Source organism: Balearica regulorum, chromosome 6 (assembly GCF_011004875.1).
Source record: "Balearica regulorum gibbericeps isolate bBalReg1 chromosome 6, bBalReg1.pri, whole genome shotgun sequence".
NCBI classification, from domain to species: domain Eukaryota; kingdom Metazoa; phylum Chordata; class Aves; order Gruiformes; family Gruidae; genus Balearica; species Balearica regulorum.
In genome coordinates this window covers 21,520,158-21,539,870 of record NC_046189.1, presented here as the reverse complement: position 1 = coordinate 21,539,870, position 19,713 = coordinate 21,520,158, and the positions used below count along the sequence as shown (strand labels likewise).

The window sequence follows — 19,713 nt, the reverse complement described above, 5'->3', positions numbered from 1 at the left end:
ATACAAAACAGAAAAAAATACAGAGAAATATACGTATAATTAATATACATTTTTAAAAAAGACATTTTTAACACTTCAGGATAGAAAAGGCTGCCAGAAGAATGAATGCAGAGAAGAAGTAAATATAAGTCTAAATGTACATGTAAATATGAATACAAATACAAATTTGAATATAACTACAAAGGATTGGTTTTTTAAGTATTTCAATGTTTGACAAGAACCAGAATGCTAGTTATTAATTTTTACTGATATTTAAATGGAATTTTTCTAACACTAGAATCAATTAATAGATTTTTCCTGATTAACAAAAAAACCCCATATGCTAACAGGAAATTCCATGTCATACCTATGGATAAATGTTCAGACATCTTCTAATGTTTTTTATACTATTTTATTAGCACATAACTAGTTTAGTTACAGCTCAATTCTTATCTGTAGGCAGAAACAAAAGAATCACAAAAAAATAGTGATTTCATGCTCAGTTTTGCTTTGGTTCAGGCTGTACACCTAGAAAAGTTGCATACTCGAGTACAGACTGTGAATCTGATTTTTGGACCACTTCCAGTGGGACCTGGGATGCAAATATAGGAACTGGGCTACTGTGCCATCTAGTGATTCGTATTGCCTGCTAGTCCAGACTTTCTGACTCTGGTTTCCTACAGAGTATGTGGGTAGAAATAGGTACGATGCTTACAGCATCTATAAATGCTACCATTGCGATCTGACATGAACAATTATTTAGTTGTTTTATTCTTTTCTGTGTACGTACTCAATGTAATTCAGATGGGCATCTGCCCAGTAGAGCTTGTCATTGGTGTAATCTATGGTGAGTCCATTGGGCCACTCTAACTTTGCAGAGATAATCACAGTCTTCTCCTTGCCATCCATGCCTGCTCGTCCAATATAGGCTCGATCCGCCCAGTCTGTCCAGTAAATCTGTCTGTTCAAATAAATACTTATAGTTAGGATTGTAGTAAAAATATACTGAAGTAAATACTAGAAGCCACACCTCAAATACAGTATTTCCTGCAACAGAACTAAAGCAGAGATTGAGGAAGATAAGAAAAAGGGTAATATATTTGTTACTTTAACTGTTACAGAAGATGATTGTGTGATCGCAATTGTCATTAAAGAATGCAACTGGCAGCCCCACTATCTATCAAATCACACACATTTCTATCAACCTTTTTTCACCTGGCAATCAAAACTTCCTTGTCCACATGGAACCAAATTCCACTTTCAATATCTGACAGCCCTGCATATATACTTACGAAAGACAAGCTACTATTTTTCCTAAGCTGCAACTAGATCTAATGCCACACAAACCTAAGTGCAGGCAGCCAAAATTAAGTTCAGATTTTCAGAGACAGTGCAAGACTATTTGCAAGAGAAAAGAAAAGCATTATTGAAGTGTCATACCCATATTTTGGATGAACAACAATTGCTCTGGGGTACTGAAAGCAGAAAGTGTTGTTGGCATCCACACACTGATCCACCAGTTTTTTCCGGAATCTTCCATCAAGTTCAGAAACATAGAGACAATCTTTGTAGGCATCCACCCAGTACAATTTTCTGAAATGTTTTAGAGTTAATTTATTTACTCTTATTTACTTTTTTTGGTTTATTTTGCTTCACAGCATCTTAAATTTCACTTTTTTTTTTTTTCTCCTAGAAACAATATATCCACTGTAAAGGAAGAATACAGACACCATACTGACATCTCTTTTAGACCATGCTCCAGACTGCCCTTTTCACTCCTGCTGTTACTGCATCCACAGGCATTGGTGCCAAATTCAATTCAGTTGTCCAGTTGAGTAATAATATGCCACTTGCCTATAAATTCCTAAAGTTTCCTTCTCTTCCCTTCCTCTCCTACCAACAATGGCCAGTGAAGAGGAGGAGGAAAACAGACATCAGGTGCAATGGATTGTGACCAGGGCTGTAAAGTATTGGAGAGAATCACCATCTGTTCCATGCTGTCACCTCTTCTCACCAAACAAGTAGAACAGTTTTGCTTTGAAAATTCCTAAGCAGTTTGATGGCCTAATTTAAACTTCACCTAGAATTTTCTAACCCTTCTATTAATTGCCTAGGAATTATATATAGCTGTAATCAAAGAAATCACGCAAGCTGAAGTGATGATTTTTAAAAGCTTGCAACAAAATAAAGCATTTAATTTAACTAGAACTACAGCAAGCTACTTTGAAACTGTCTGCACAGCTGATCAGCTCCAGCATCCACAGGGCCATTCCAGAAATAGCCTGAGAGATACAGTCTCTGTCTACACCACCCTGAGCTGTACCATTCCCACCAGGGAGGAGAAGGTAGTGTTCCCCAACCTGCACCCCATGGCATCCTCCAGTCCTCTCCCTCCACTGAAAGAAAGCAGAAAAACTCATCTACCATTGTATTGTCCTTCAGTCTTTCTGAAACACCTAAACAAAAAATGACTGAAGACATAACTAAAGGTAGCTGAAATAATTCCGCAACTGTATTAGTAATGGAGCAGTAGGACCACTTCAGCTAAGATTATGCTTTTCCTTCCTCACCTCTCCATGAATCATAAAGCATTTAGGACTGCTGGCAACTTTGTTTCTAAACCTAATGATAATTAAAGTGGTTTAAAAAAAAAACCCAAAAAACTATTATATCGACATACTCATATAAACACCCTCATATAAGTTCCAAACGTGACTTTCTGAACCATTCTCATTATTTTGCAGAGTCTGATCCATGATACTTAAACTTTTCATACTGATAGTACTGTACCCAGAAAGCAAAACCTGATGAAACACAGCCAAGAACACTGTCAGAGAGGGGACCACATAAGGACAGAGTTTCTGTGGGAGCAAATCAAACTTTTTTTTGACACACAGCAGGCAATTGAAAATTACCATAATGCAAAGTGCTTTCAAATTACCTCACCCTCATACTGCTCTCCTTACAGCAAATGATATAGATCACATTGTTTGAGTTTCAGTTAAAGATGCATTTTTCAAGAGCAAAAGAAACATGCCTTTCGCATTGGTACAGGAGCTAAATTTCATTAATGTTTATTATCACTTACTTCATTGGAATCTAGTTACCTGTTGTAACATATTGTTTATGCATAGAGCGAAGCCTGCATCCCAACCCCAACAACTGCTAGCAAAGGAATAAAGAGCCTAAGCTCAGAATCCCTATCCCACAGCCACAGGTTGTCCCATCTGCCTGCTTGACTAGTCTGTTCATTGATGGTTTCCTAACAAGTTTTTCCCAAGGGTCATATGCACTACTTTATTATTGATGAGAGCGCAACTCTGATATAACCTTAGTATACTAGATATGAGAGGAATTAAAGTGTTATGTAATGTATTAGATGCTGATAAACAATTCCAGAGCAGTTGTTTAAGACTGCATTCACAATCCAAAACTATTTCAGCATCAGGGATTTCATATGAAGTGGGAGAAAAAGCCCTAAGATAAACTCTCTCACACATCATTTCCTTAGTAGCTCAGAAGGACAGAAAAAACATTTTCTTACCTGCCAACCCAGTCAACAGCGATACCTTCCCCGTTGGGCACGTCATCACTTATCACTGCCTCCTTATTTGTTCCATTTAGGAACATTCGTTCAATGACCTTCCTCCCCACATCAATCCAGTACAACCTCTTTTCCACCCTGTCAAAGTCCAGTGCCACCACATTTCTCAGTCCTTGCAAAATGAGAGAGTAAGACTGGCCATCTGCTGTGAGATTTCTCAGATAGTAACGGTTGCTAAAAATAAGGTATGGGGAGATATTACTATTTTGCCGGCAACTTTTTCCATCAGGCTCCCGGATATAGCCTGGGGCACACTTACAGATGTAGGAGCCAGCTGTGTTCTCACAAATCTGGCTACATACTGATGGAGTTTCATTGCACTCATCAATATCATCACAAGTCCGTTTATCAGACATAAGTTTGTATCCGGGATGACAAGAACAGTAGAAACTTGTCTGTGTGTCTGTGCAGTCATGATCACATCCACTGATTGAAGGGTCGCTGCATTCATTTATACCTGAGGAACGAAAGGAGTTCTAATCAAGGAACCAGCTAGCAGAGAAAATAGTGCAGTCACTTTCCAATGTACTTTCTCTGTCTCGCTCTCCCTGCTACCCCCCCGAATATGAATCTTAGCTGCTGTAATAAAGGAGCAAGGAAAACAATCTATTCTAATATAAAATCATTCTATCACCTTTGAGGTCTGTCACCAAACACACCGAGTGTGTTATGAACGGAGTATTTTGGAAATGTAAGGGCAATACATAACAACGTACAAACTGTATTTACAGTTCACATAATTAGCTAATTTTCATGGTTTGTTAAAACAGTATGTAACAAGTATGATTTAATTAAAAGAAAAAATTAGATATATACATTTCTTATAATCCAGCCGAGACAGAACCATGGAATAGATATGATTGTAATTAGGCAATTGTCTTCAGAGTTTATTTTTTTTAAAAGCTGCCTAAGCATTTTAAATTAAATAAGAGAGTACAAATAAATCTATACATACCACACCCTTTTTCATCACTATTATCTAAGCAATCATCCAACCGATTGCAGACTTTAACCACTTCAATGCAGTTTCCATTGTCACATTTAAAATGATGGGGAGAGCAGGTCGCTTCTGGTGTACTACAGAGATGTTCCAGCTCATCAGATTCATCACCGCAGTCGTTATCCCCATCACAGATGTAGGCCTTGGAAATGCAGCGCCCATTCTGACAAGTAAACTGGTGCTGTTGACATGGTTCATAGATGCATCCCCTTTCATCACTGCTGTCACCACAGTCATTGCGCCTGTCACATCTGAAGAAGAATTAATGCTTTTTTCAAATACAAGACAAACGCTATCTCAAGGGCAGATGGATAGATACACTCTCCTGATTTCCAAAGGACATATATTATTGGCTCCAATGGAAGACTTTCAGAAATCAAGGTCATATTATAGAGAGTCTTTTCCTGTGACTCCTACTTGTATTCCCCATATGCATCACAAGCTGAACAAAATCACCCCAGGAGAAGTAACTAGGCACAATAAAAAGGATTAAATGCTAATGGTAAGTACTGGGAATATTAACATAGAAAGTTCCAAAGCATTTTCAAGTTAAAACTCATGCATGAATGCAGAGCAGATAAATAGTTTCATTACAATATGCAGATCTACTTAACAACTAAATAGCGGGGAAAAAAAGGCTGAATTAGCTCCTTCACTTTAAATTTTGAGAATTTTTGCAACAGCTCAGGTAGTTACAAACCTGTATGTGTTTCGGATGCACAAGCCATTACTACAGGTAAACTCATTTTCTGTGCAAGATCTTCGTGTGCAGTTCTGGTGTTCATCAAATGCATCACTGCAGTCAGCATCGCCATCGCAGATCCACGCCCGAGGAATGCACCTCCTGAGAGGGGGTCGACTGTTGGCGCACGTGAACTCTGCTGCTGTGCAGTTGCGGTTTGCTGAAAGAAAAGCATGTTCACAGACACACCAAGTTACACTCTGTATGTAACACCCTCCCTCCCCTGCCAAACACACACACAACCTGGATATACACCCTTAATCCACAACAAAGCCATGCTCTGCTGCACGTGCAGAGATGGATATCACTGCACACTTTCATATGCAAAACTCATGCTCATTCCCACTAATTCTCACTGAGCATTGCTCTTCATGGAGGCTGACTGGGAGCCAAAGCACTGCAGTACTCGTTAGGCGCTGGCATGTGCAGGAGTCCGGATCTTGCTGGATTCTCAGTATAAGCTTTTCATGTGCCTGGCCAGATTTTCTGGGAGCTGACCAGGTATTAGGCCAAGGCTCTCTATCCCCTGCTTGCTTCAAGGTATTCTGTGCTCCAGGGAGCAAACAGAGGAAGCACCATTGTGGTAAAAAAGGGCAAGGACTGCAAGTGTATCCAGCCGCTGTTAAAAGAATCAAGGAGCAAGACCAGGCTTGGTGAATCTTCTTTCCTTTGTTCACTCTCTAAACAGCCATGCTTATTTTGCTCACCAATTTTTAAAGAAATCATGTCAAAACCATGTGGCTATTAATATGCACAAGATGTAGTACACAATGATCAGGGAGTATTTCCACTGAAGCTGCTATAGCTGCCCAGATCATACAAACAACTCAAGTTAATTGTATTTCCATTTGACCTTAACAATTCAAAGAAGAGTAATCACAAAATTAGAATTTCTTTTTATTTACCCAGTAAAATAATCCATTTTAATTCAAAATCACGAAAATGAAGGTACAGGAAGAGTGTACCTCGTGCTTAATGTACACCTTTATGGATAGAAAAATGGGCAGAGGACAGGGGTCTGGAGGTTGGTTTGTTGTTTTCTAAAAAAACGCCTGCAGGACAAAGAAAGTGCCGTATCTATTTGCATTAAACACCTACCACAATTATGTCTCTGATCCTCATCACTCATATCCCCACAGTCATTATCACCATCACAGATCCATGTTGCCGGGATACATCTGCCATCATCACATCTGAACTGGTCGCTTGAACAAGTCCGCACTTGGGGCGCTTAAAATTGAACACAATCACTCTGCTTGTTAAACTAACATGCGCTGCCATGAAAATCTACTGAGGAGGGTATTTTAGGGAGAATCTTACAACAATGAAATGTAAAATAGAAGCTTAAATGTAAGACAGTTAAGGTATAAGCTGCAAGACATTTTCTTAAGCTAACAGTGCAACTCTAGCAATGTACAAAGTGAGCTATTAGCCCTGCTTAAACCATAGAAGAATCTGTTCTGCCTTGTGTTATGCCAACTTTTACAGTGAGAATAATGACTATTGTAATATCCATTCTCAGTGACTTCAGTTAGCCCCTCCTCTTCCTCCCTGGAGATTACTTCTTCTCACCTTCTTCCCCTCTCCACCATCAGTTTCTATTGTACATACAGGATTTGCTTATTGTAATTCTATGATACTCTGCCTCATACTGTGTCAAAAATGTTCCTCTGCATCCACATTCCTTTTTTCCCCAAATGCAATATTGCACACACAATCCCTGTGCAGCATGTTATCTGCTTTTACATCCAAAACAACATCAAAATACTTGTTACCTTTCGACACTTGATTTGCCACCAAAGTCTTATAAAGAGACAGGAGGTTATACCTTAAGAGTAAGCACATTAAAGAGAAGTCACTGTGGCAATTAAAAGCCCTCATATTCCATGCACAGCTTTAAGTATTTCAGACTTGCATTACTCAGTGACTCAGATTAGTTAGAACCAGTGAATAAACCTCAGAAGATGCTTATTTTCTGAGTGTAAACTTACCACAAGAAGCAGGTTCATCAGAGCCATCAGCACAGTCTATTCCTTGATCACAATACCAATGAGCAGGAATACAACGTCCCGATGTACAACGAAACTCACTATTTGTGCAAGTCAGTGAGACTGGAAGAAAAAACTATGTATGACTTCTTTCTTTCTGTTACCTTTCCAACTTGTTTTAAGCTGCTTTTGAGTCCATGTTACGCAAAAATATTACAGACCCCAAAAAAGAAAGAGAGAAAATTATGCTAGGAAGGATGTCTTTTCACAGCCTATCGCCAAAGAGTTCTTTGTACAAACTAGCTTGATCTTTGTATGCAAAAAACTGGCTTAATTCTCTCCTTAGGTATACGTACCAGCTAGTAAGTAGACAGAAATTGCCCTGGAAAGAGGATTGCATGCAGCAACTGTAAATATGTTCTACGTTTACACTTGAGATTTGTGCACAAGAAGATGACCACAGTTCAATATACTCATTTCTCAAGTGCCCAAACCAGGCAGTAGCAGACTCCATGCTTTACCCCGGCTATACATACAGACTAGGCGATGAGACGCTGGAGACCAGCCATGCTGAAAGGGACTTGGGAGTCTTGGTCAAAAGCAAGTTGAACACGAGTCAACAGTGTGCCCAGGCTGCCAGGAAGGCCAATTGCATCCTGGGGTGCATCAAGCACAGCATTGCTAGCTGGTCTAGGGAAGTGATTGTCCCACTCTGCACTGCACTGGTGTGGCCTAACCTCGAGTACTGGTGAAGTTTTGGGTGCCACAGTACAAAAAGGACATAAAACTTTTGGAGAGTGTCCAAAGGAGGGCAACAAAGATGGTGAAGGGTCTAGAGGGGAAGATGTATGAGGAGAGGCTGAAGTCCCTTGCTTTGTTCAGCCTAAAGAAGAGGAGACTGAGCGGAGACCTCATCGTGGCCTACAACTTCCTCACAAGAGGGAGCAAAGGGGCAGGTGCTGATCTCCTCCCTCTGGTGACCAGTGATAGAACCCGAGGCAAAGCAATGAAGCTGCAACGGGGGAGGTTTAGGTTGGATATCAGGAAAAGGTTCTTCACTGAGAGAGTGGTCAGGCACTGGAACAGGCTCCCCAGGGAAGTGGTCACAGGACCAAGCTTGACTGAGTTCAAGAAGCATCTGGATAACACTCTCAGACATATGCTCTGACTCAGCTGGTCCTGCATGGAGCCAGGAGTTGGACTCGATGATCCGTATGGGTCCCCTCCAACTCCAGATATTCTATGATTCTATGATTTTTGCAAGGAATCAAAATGTGCAGTAAGGAAGTAATATTTCATGGTAGATAATGCTTTCCTCCTCCCACCCATTTTTCTTCACTTGCAGGTAGGAGTCTTTCCTTAATGGTAATGAAGAACAACCTGTAATACTGAATAGTTCCAGCTAAGCACACTGCAAATATTCCTTCTGCACTTTGGCTGAGGCCTTTGATCCTGGCGCATATAGTAGGGTTGATAATTTCTTCAGTAGTTACTGATACTTTCGTATACCCTCTGATGGTTTCAAGATACCACAAAAGACCCAGTTCGACCTTTTAACTTGCTCGTCGATGTGCTTTTAATGACGGAAATCAAAGGCAATTACCACATTGCTCATTAATGTCTTCAGGCTTCTTTCATCTCCCATTCTCTCCCTTTCTCTCCCTCTTTCTTGCCCTTCACCACTTCTAAATTTAAGTAATTCAGCAGTGCTGCTAGGACATAAACAGTAGAAGGGACAAAGCACACCTTTCATGAGCAGCACAAGACTCACTATGTCTGTATATATAGTCACATTTTTGACACGTAGGGATCCATAGATAAAAGTGGCCACATTCTGGCTAGGAAAATTGAACTCATATTCTAGGAAAATTGTGGCATAGTTAATTCAAGGCAGGTACTTTTAGGAAAACTAGTGAAAGCAAAAATAATCCGCTCAGGCAATATTAAAAATAAATCATTATCTGAAAATATCCATTATGTTTTACAAACTGATCCAAAACATTTTATATGGGAAAAGTTCTACCTAACTACTACCTAATACAAATGTCTGTACTAGCGAAGATAAGCTATTAACAATGAATCATATGCTAAGGCATACATAACTACATGAAAGAGCTGAAAGAAATTACATTTGAAACTGTATGCAGTTTCACTTGATTAGAGGAAAAAATATTCTAATGTTAAAGTTGCAGAAAAAGCCAACTCACTATAATACTTCATGCCAATTACCTTGTAAAACCATCAAGGGTACAGAACAGAATAAGCAAAAGGAACGATCCCTCAAATGCTGTATAAAAATGCTGCAAAAAATTATGATCTTTTGTATTAGATAAAAGCATGCCTGAGATAATTGAGAGCTAATAATACAATGCATATACCTTATAACTCTTCAGTATTACAAGAGTAGATGTTTTGAGAACAGTTGGAGTTATGTCAAAGGTAAAGAGCAGAGGAATAAATTACTGAAGCACAAGAAAAGTAACCAAGGCCCTATTAACTTACCACAGTGAGTAGGGCTCTCATCACTCATATCTCCACAGTCGTTATCACCATCACACAAATACGTTCGAGGAATGCAAATATTTGTGCTTTGACATTTTGTAAAACCAGACTGACAAGTGCGCTCCGCTTTAAGAAGAGAGAAAAAATAGAAGGAAAAGTTCTTTAGAGCATTTTTTAATACCATTAAGTTGTATCTCATTGCAAGATACACAATATTGTTAAAAACAGTCCCATGTCACTCACTTGTTAGAGTGCACTCATACTGCTCATGCTATATGGAAACAATCTATATGGACAATTGCTTATATTGACAAAAATCCTGACAAAAACATGATCAAAGAAACACATGACAATACTTGGGGGTGAGGAAATGTAAATTGACATGTATTCACACTGTAATGCCTGCATTTTTAACCAGCTGGTACTGTATGAATCATCAGACCGGCTACAAATGACTAATACACCAGGAATTTCAAATATTCAGATTTCACTGAGAATGAAAAAATTCTCACAAATAATATGATTAAAAAAATAAAATCAGTGTTCAAACAAAAAAGTAAAAAAAAATCCTCTAAATACATTTGCATCGATTTCTCTAACTTCAGATATAAATTTTCCACAGAAGAATGTAATCTTACCGCAAAGACATGATTAGTTTTGATTAACTGCAATAGTAATCAATATTGAACTAATCACAGTTTACATCTTAAGGAAAACAAACATAACTGACAACTTTTTGAGAGCTAAGGCATACGATTTTAAACAGAATAGATATAAACTGTGTCTGTATAAGAGTCAGAATATACAGTCCTGATGGTTAAATCTAGTATAATTAACATAGTATGATACAAAGTAAAAGCCCACTGTCAAATCCAGACTAATACTGCAAAAACATAAACCCTGCATCCAATTCACCTGAAATAACCTTTTTCAGGTCCCTGGGATTACTCACAAGACCTAACATTAAGCACTGCGTGAGCATTTGCTGCATTAAGGCAGACTATTTAAAGGAATAGTTCTTATGTAATATCTTAGGGTACTCTGGAATATCTTAACAATTCTATTTGCTTCAAGTAGAAGCAAATTCAAAGCAGAATCTGTAAATGTCCTGGTTTCAGCTGAGAGGATTGATTTTTCTTCATAGTAGCTAGTATGGGGATATGTTTTGGATTTGTGCTGGAGACAGCATTGATAATATCGAGATGTTTTTGTTCTATGGACCTATTGTTGAGCAGTGCTTACATGGGGCCAAGGCCTTTTTTGCTTCTTGCACTGCCCTGCCAGCGGGATGGCTGGGGATGCACAAGAAGTTGGGAGGAGACACGGACAGGACAGGTGACCCAAACTGACCAAAGGGATATTCCATACTATATGATGTCATGCTCAGTTTATAAGGAGCTTGGGGGAAGGGGGGGGGGGGGGGGGGGGGGGGGGCGGCGGCATTCGGAGCGATGGCATTTGTCTTCCCAAGTAACCGTTAACGTGTGACAGAGCCCTGCTGTCCTGGAGATGGCTGAACACCTGCCTGCCCAGGGGAAGTTGTGAATGAATTCCTTGCTTTGCTTTGCTTGTGCACGCGGCTTTTGCTTTACCTATTAAACTGTCTTTACCTCAACCCACAAGTTTTCTCACTTTAACTCTTCCGATTCTCTCCCCCATCCCAATGCGGGGGAGTGAACGAGCGGCTGCGTGGGACTCAGCTGCCAGCTGGGGTAAAACCACAACAGTAATGTACATAAAGAAATTTTTTATCCTCTTTGCTGATTTTGTCATAATTCTTCACACACCAACACATCTGCCTCTTTTTTGCTCTAAAGAGTCAGACTCAAATAGGCACTAGGTAATCAGGATAAACTTACGGCAATTTCTCTCATCTGATGTGCCATTATCATAACAGTTGTTTACTCCATTGCACACATACTGAAGAGATATACACCTTCCATTATTGCAAGTAAATTCTGTGTGGGAGTCACAAGCTCGGAACAAGCAGCCAACCTCATCACTGTTATCTCCACAGTCATTGTAGTGATCGCAGCGGTAATGATAGGGTATGCATCTCCCATTAGCACAGGTAAAAGCTGTTGGCTGACAAGTATGGAAAGCTGCAGGAAATTAAAAAAAAGTATTATTAGTATTATTAATAATAATAATAATATACATGGATAAAAGACAATCTAAGTTCTCTAACAAAGTAACAAGTAAAATCACAATGTTTTTACCTGCCAGGGCAAACACAGCTGCAAAACGGACTGCATGAAAAGTAAAATATGTATTTGAATTAAGCAAAGTAGACACTGGCTATACATGATAAAAATTCAATATTATAGTGCTTTTGGATTTTAGAGCAAATCAGTTGCCACTCAGACCTTATGTCGGTGAGCAAGCAAGGGATTGCTTCCAAACTACAGCCACAAGATACGCGATCATGAAGCCATCACAGCATTAGAGAATACGGTACAGGCAAGACAGAGAACACATCACTTTCTCATGCAGTTATTTTAAATGCTTACCACACACGCTTTCCAGCTCATCACTGCCATCACCACAATCATTGTCATTGTCGCATTTCCATCGCTCAGAGATACACTGCCCATTAAGGCATGTGAAGAAACCAGTATCACACCTGGTACCGTTATCCACAATACAGTGCTTGTTATTATTGGCTAAATACCAACGACCTTCAGAGGGGCACTGACATTCTGCACCAGCTGGACCTACATTTATGTTTGACAGTTTAAAAAAATAAAAAGACAAAAATGAAACAAATTTAACATTGATGCTTCAGATAGGGTTCTTTGAAACTGCTCACAGCTGTAACACTGGAAAAGGCAATGAAATTCTCACAACTGTAAGACTTATCTGCTTAGATAAAAGTGTGGTGACTTAGCCAGATTTTTATCTCAGTTAAGTATCTGCAAACCCATCAAAACCTGCAAGAGTTATTTCAGAGATCCCTAGAGGGACTGAGATCAGAACTTGGAGTATCTTAATTTTTTCTTGTTGTCCAAACAGTTTTTTGGGGGGCAGCAAGATGGCATCTGATGCTTTCAAATATCAGAGCGTCTATCCATCAAAATCAAACAGGGTTTTCAAAACTCCTTGCACTAGAGTAACAGTTCTTCTCAAAATCAATGGGAAGTTTGAGTTCTTTTCAGGCAAGATAGGTATTTAAAGGCATTTAGGATGCTAAAAATAAAACCAGACACTGAATGAGTTTTTCAAAGTCAAGGATCATAACTTCCAAAAATTCACTAGACAGGAATCAGCTGTGTAACATGTATGCTCTTTGGGGTATGCTGCCATTCTGGTTTCCTGGCCATCTGGACTGGTGACCTGCTGGACCACTTCGACTCTCTCCTTACACATGCACAAGGAGAGGTACCAGATGGAATAGATATGTCACTCAGGTCTCACCCCAATATGCAGCTGATGATACAGAGTATGTTTCTGGAGTCCATGGCTTAAAAGGACGCCTGCCCCACAGAGCAGATAGATAGAAATCAATTTATGCTATCTTTTTAGTAATTGTCCAACATTTAAAATGAGGCAGTAGAAACGTTTATTTTGGAAATTAAGCATTAGAGAAAGACTTCATAATATTGTGTGATAAAGAAATAGTGACCATGAAAATTTTTTAAATATGTGGTAGGAAACAGCTGTTCAGTATATAACATATCAGTATGCATTCCTATATATGCTGCAGAGCTCACTTCATGTCTCATCCCAGAGGGGGAAAAAAAAAGAAAGGAAAAAAAAAAGTCAAACCAAAACATTGTTTTCTGGGGTTATAAATTAGAGAATCCCATAATTTTTATTCATTTTATTTTTATCTCAGACACAACCCTCAGTAGTGTTGGCAAAATACCATGACTTTGAATGGCAGTCATTTTGATTGCATTTATAAATAAAATAAATATTAAACATTTAAGAACACTAAGAAATATCTCAGCTGTCCCCATGTGACTAAAATTGTTACACTGTGAATCTAATACAGGCAACACGAATAGCTTACAGTCATCAAGCACAAGAGCTTACCTGGTGCACAGATGTGACTGCAGCCACCATTGAACTGGTTGCAAGGGTTAGTACACTGCTGCTGCTTACTTTTTGCCCAGACATGAATATCCATCGGTCTTTGTGGAAGATTCATGATCATTACGATCTGATCTGAACCATCATACTTATTAGCTCGGTAAATGCTTCGTGTGTTCCAGTCTGTCCAATATATGTGCTGATCAAACAATGTCATTGCAAATGGATGCAGAGCAGTGCTAACAATTACCTCACGATTTGTACCAGTGAGAGTGCAACGCTCAATCTTCTGCCTAAAATAACACAGAAATTATTACATCTTAAAAGAAAGAAGTATTTTAACTTATGTTTAAAGCCATGCCCTAAAATTAGTCCAGGAACTAGCATCCACCATTTCAGTAATGTGCACCAATATGTAGAGTGCTGTTATGAGTTAAAAATTTCGAATTTTCCAATCTATAGCTTCAACAGTGACGCAGAGTAGCAGCTCTGTAATACTGACACAATAATGTACTGGAAGTAATCGGGATGGAGATTGAAATGTTTAAACAACTACACTACTGAGGCCTAAAATGAATGCAAAACTTCATGACAGAATACACTTTTGGAATGGGTGTGATGTTCATGACTTCTTGCACCAGGAGAAAACCAACAGTCCCATGAAATGGGACATGTTTTCATTCAGTTTTATCTTCTGCAGATCCAAATTTACACAATCAGAAAATACAAGCAAATTCATGACAATATAAACATGCATTTTCTGCTATTTCTCACATAAGAATATAGGAGGGAAAAACAGTTCTAATATATAATAACCACCACATATATAACACCTAATACCCACAAATATATAGTGTATGATAAAGATTTCCTCCTACTTGATCTTCCAGTTTTGATTCTACCTTAGGAACAGTGTTTGCAGTGATGAAATTCCAACAAACAAGACTTCTAGGAGCCCTAGAAAATCAGAATTCAACTCTAAGTTCTGCGATAGAGATGTTCTGCTCTGTGTGAACCATTCTTTACTCACAGAGACAGCACTACTGACACACAACCACCTTGTCATTGCTTCTCCCCTTCAGCCATTCCCGCCCATAATGTCAGTGTATCCTAAGAGTTGCATGTGTACCCAATGGTATCACAATAGGTACAAGGTAACAGGAGGGTCTAGAACAAAAGAATAGAAACACTACTTTAAAGAAAGAGGGATAGCACCTCTGGGAGACTAGCATAAACAAGAAGAGAATAAGCAAGAGTAAAAATGGAGGGGAATATACGGCTCACCCTTGTGTTCCCTTGGTGCATTCAGACCTAAAGATCACTGTCATTTTTGAGTATCTGGTCTTCATATCTTACCTTCTGAAAGTGTAAAGGCTCTCCTCATGAAAGTCAGAATAACGATGACTTCACACTGTTTAAGCACGTGCTCCCCTAACTCCAATAACTACAGTTTGAAAGAGAAAAGAGGATGTCTCATCTGACATCCTGCTTTCCTCTTAAAATAGAGGGTCTCCTTACAGGTGCCCTGCGCTCTTGCACACAGATGAATCCAAGTAAGACTGCCTTCCTCACAGAAGATCCATTAGAGGCACAGGCCGTAAGAGTTATTACATTGCAGACATCGCTTTTCTGTCATAGCAAAGGAGAAGCCTGCAAAAGAACTTGCTACGCTGAAGGAACCAGAGTGGAAAGGTCTGGTCACTGTAGTGACCTCTCTAAGACCACAAGAGAATTTCAATGGATACAAACTAAATTATTTTTAAAAACTTTCCTGCTCACTGCAGAAATTGAAGGGTAGAGCTCTGCCTGGTAGGCCACAGCAAGAACATCATGCCAAATTCCACAGGTGAGAGGAAGTAACCATGGGCAATGAATGATGTAAAATGTGCACTGGGATTGTATTTGTTAGTGAAGATGCCTTTAAAAGTCCTGAGTTGCACATAAGATGAACAAACCGCCAGTGAGGACAAATGCCATAAAACAGTGGACTAAATCTACACTGTGGCATAACAAAACTTCTTCTTGCAGAGTAGTTCCACATCAATATCAAGGCTTGACATTGCATTGCTATTGAGTAACTCCTAACATTCAAATACAAAGTACAAAATCCAACTGAAATGCTGAAAAACAGTTTAAAAATGAGGAAAAATAAATAATAGATCTATTAAAGAAACTAACCAAATGTAAACTAGCAAGTGTGTTTTATCAATACATACAGATTTGCATCAGCCCAGTATAGCTGCTGTTCTTCATAGTCCAGGGTGAGCCCGTTTGGCCATACCAAATTGGTGCTCACAATAGGTGTTCTGAAGTTTCCTCCAAGTGTAGCCCGTTCTATCTTTGCATTTGAACTCCAGTCAGTCCAGTACATATACCTGTCAATAACATGATTGCAAGGTTATATGTTCAGCAAATAAAGCTCACAAAGCTCTTATCTGCTCCAGGGTATTTCCGCCCTGGTGTCCCTCACTGAAATGTGCAGTGCAAAAACACTGGAAAAGAAATTCTTCCTCTATACTGACAGGGGAATCTTCTAGCAGGGATCACTGGGGTCCACTGGAGTGAATTTCAGAAAAGTTTTTCCAGCTCCTATGAGAATCCAGTAAAGTCAATTAATCTCCTTCCTATCTTTCTTCATTTGAAATACAGCATAATTAGTAATGAAATTAGAAATACAGTATAATACAGTAATGCCCTCAGCCTCACAGGGAATGTTTTGACACTGAAACAAGAATTCTTCTGAGGCACTCAGGAAATACAAGAGAAAAAGGGAAAAATCATACAAGACTAAGTAGAGAGATCTCTTGGCAGTGCTACCTGACTATCATGATATGATATTCTTGAAGAAATCTTGATTTCAACAAATACCCTTTTTTTTTCTGCCTTACACAGCAAACAGAGGATGGTTAGTTGCTTGACAAACACCTGCTTTGAACATCATTCTCATTTACCCCCAGTACCTGGCTCCTACCCTCACTAAATGGAGCCTCATGTACTACACATTCATAAACGTTCTAAAAATCTCAGAAGAAAATTCAAATCTCTGAAGCTGAGATCAGCTGAGAAAACTGAAACCTAAAGAGTTAGATCTAGCATGGTTATGCACAGCTGGAACTTAGGGCTCAGAATCACAGAATGATAGGGGTTGGAAGGGACCTCTGGAGATCATCTAGTCCAACCCCCCCTACTAAAGTAGGTTCACCTAGAGCAGGTAAAGTATCTGGCAGTCCTTGTCAAAGTCTAAATTGCAGTTTCACCTCCAGTCAAAATACAGCGTACAAAGTGCAACACATACCCTCTGCAGGGGTCTAATACAATGGCTCTTGGTCGTGGAACCCGGGCAATCACCGTGCGGTTAGAGCCATCCACGGCCATTGAGCTGATAGTCTGATTGAGGTAGTCACTGTAGTAAACTCTGTTGTTGATCCAGTCAAAGGCTATGCCATCTGGAGTCCCCAGGTCTTAGACACATGCAGGCAAACACACACAAGTTCAGTATGTTTTCCCAAGACACTGCAATAGTCTTTGCCTATTATAATGTGGCAACACCAAAGATCTCCTTGAAATACCATTGGTATAAAAGCAAATTTGTCCATTTAAAAATTTGAAGAACTAATACTTAGGACTGAATACACTCCTGTGTATTCAGGAGGGTTACAAAAACCTTTTCCTCACATAGACCTAAATTCTGGTTGCTGTTCTCCAGGTAGCAGGTATCATCCCTCACTCCATAAAATTAATTTACTATATACAATTTTAATTTATTCCATATAATTTTATTTAAAATATTTAACCAGTTTTATATTTCCATTTCATTGGGATCAAGACGAACTAAGACTCTCAGTAGCAGAAAAAAATGAGAAAAGTCAAATGGAGCATGTAATCAGAGATCTAACTAGTCTCCCTTGACAATTAGCATAAAAATACCTGCTGAGCTAGTGCTAGATGCTGCAGTCCATTTTTCTCAATATCCAATTACTTTGTATCACATCTCAGTGCACTTACCAGATGCAACTACTGTTGGAGAGCCAATTCCTGCATAAATACTAACATAACTGATTCTTCCCGTTCCTGAAGGGTAACTTTGTGTAAAATATATTCGGTTGTTTACGCTGTCAAAATCCAGGGCCACTGCAGTTCTTAACACACTGACTGTGCGGAAGGGAGGACTGTGATTTTCAGGATCTAGGTGGATACTTCTGAGGGCATTCTCAAGAGCAAAAATCAAGTAATCATCAGTTGAAATGGAACATCTCTTGCCATCACTGCCTAGCGTTCCAAAGGCACAACCACATTTGGGCATCTGGATGTCAGGCAGTGCAAAACACAGATGAGAACAGCCTCCGTTGTTGTCCAGGCAAGGATTGTTGTTGACATCAAGGGGTGAACGTGACTGGAAATTACTGTTGTAAATGGTAACATCCCTTAGCCAATTAATGTTGTCTCGTATTACTGTTGGCTGATCGGTATTGCCTGGCTCCTTGCTGGCTTGGAAGACTTTTTTCAGGTTCCGATCCACCCAGATCATAGAATTTCCAAAGACAGTGATACCATATGGAGTTGGATAGCGACTGCCGTAACGCACAATTTCAACATCACCACCATCAGGCTGAATTCTTGCAATCATATCTAAGGAATCATCCACCCAGTAAATATAGCCATTGCTGTGATCTATGGCCAGCCCACGAGGTGTGACAATGCCCTCAGACACTAGAACTGTTCTGTTGGTGCAGTCAAGAAATGCACGTTCAATCTTTGGATTTTGCCCATAATCTGCCCAGAACAGGTATCTGTTTTTTGGGTCAACTACTATGTGCCTTGGCATATCTATGGCAGTTTTAAGCAGAACACGGCGATAAGTTGTGTTTAAACGCAAAATTTCTATAAAAGTCTCTGTGAGGAATGCATTTGTAAAATAAAGATTTCCTGTATTTAAAGAAGAAGAAAAAAAAAAAAGTAGAAAAACAAAACAGAAAGGTGATACATAGCATCAACACCTGAGAAACATGAGCTGATAAAATACTAAACCATAAAATGAATATCCATCAACTTCTTAGTAGCTGGAAGCATAAGGTACTTGCCTACACTTTGAGGAATTAGAAGACATCCAAACTGACAATAGTCAATTAATTTCTAAATCCTCATTGATTTCCATGGGGAAAATAAGTGATATAAGATCAAAAGTGCATTAACTACAGTTGTTCTTTAGGCGTACTTTTTTTTTCTTAATCTAAGCCTTTGGCTTGCCCTTCCGTACTCTTATCCCTTTACCTTTTACAACACACAACTATGAAATCCATGTTACAGCACAGCACTGTACACAGTACATTATTATTTTAAATCTCATCCCAACAAGCCTATCAATCAACAGAAAGAACTTTTTCAAAACATACGTATAGTAAGCATACGCATAAAATAAAGTTATTAATGGCAATGGTCAGCTACTTAGAGTTGATGAACGCTTTCTGAAGACTTAATATTTTAATTAATCTCCAACATCATTAAATAGGAACATGAAGTGCAAGTGGTAAAATTAAAGTTCAAAGACAAAGTATTTCTTCTGCTTGCTTTACTTTTCATTATAATTTATAGGATTAGTACACAGCAATCTGAGACTAGATGAAGGGTCCTTCTTTCTTATTAACAATGTCATCGGACAACTTTTGTGCACTCTTCTCTGGTACATGTTTTTCACTACAGTAGTAAAGTACACTGGATAACAGCTACTTATGAATACACAGACAAGAACGGAGACCCAAGACAAATATGAAAGCATCATGAGATAAAAGGTTCTATACATCTGCTCTGATAAACTTCCATTTTTACACATATGTTTAAACATAAGAGCCCTTCATTACTTCCTCTT

General features: G+C 39.1%; 1 protein-coding gene across 5 annotated transcripts in view; it reads right to left on the bottom strand.

Annotated features, from left to right (window-relative positions):
• Positions 1–19,713, bottom strand: part of LRP2 (LDL receptor related protein 2) — a 130,880-nt gene that overhangs the window by 34,599 nt on the left and 76,568 nt on the right. For 3 of the 5 annotated variants that reach the window (XR_012836128.1, XM_075756724.1, XM_075756725.1), the window contains exons 39-53: positions 17,853–18,773; positions 17,143–17,308; positions 16,064–16,222; positions 13,851–14,140; positions 12,326–12,529; positions 11,675–11,917; positions 9,816–9,941; positions 9,060–9,173; positions 7,317–7,436; positions 6,424–6,555; positions 5,284–5,485; positions 4,539–4,834; positions 3,524–4,040; positions 1,420–1,572; positions 770–940 (exon numbers count right to left, since the gene is read on the bottom strand). Coding sequence is in view for 4 of the 5 variants with exons in the window: in XM_075756724.1 (XP_075612839.1) it covers positions 770–940; positions 1,420–1,572; positions 3,524–4,040; positions 4,539–4,834; positions 5,284–5,485; positions 6,424–6,555; positions 7,317–7,436; positions 9,060–9,173; positions 9,816–9,941; positions 11,675–11,917; positions 12,326–12,529; positions 13,851–14,140; positions 16,064–16,222; positions 17,143–17,308; positions 17,853–18,773 (3,814 nt within the window). In the remaining variant the exon portion in view is untranslated. The remainder of the gene's footprint in view (positions 1–769; positions 941–1,419; positions 1,573–3,523; positions 4,041–4,538; positions 4,835–5,283; positions 5,486–6,423; positions 6,556–7,316; positions 7,437–9,059; positions 9,174–9,815; positions 9,942–11,674; positions 11,918–12,325; positions 12,530–13,850; positions 14,141–16,063; positions 16,223–17,142; positions 17,309–17,852; positions 18,774–19,713) is intronic. The other 2 variants (XM_075756726.1, XM_075756727.1) reach the window with 1 other exon arrangement.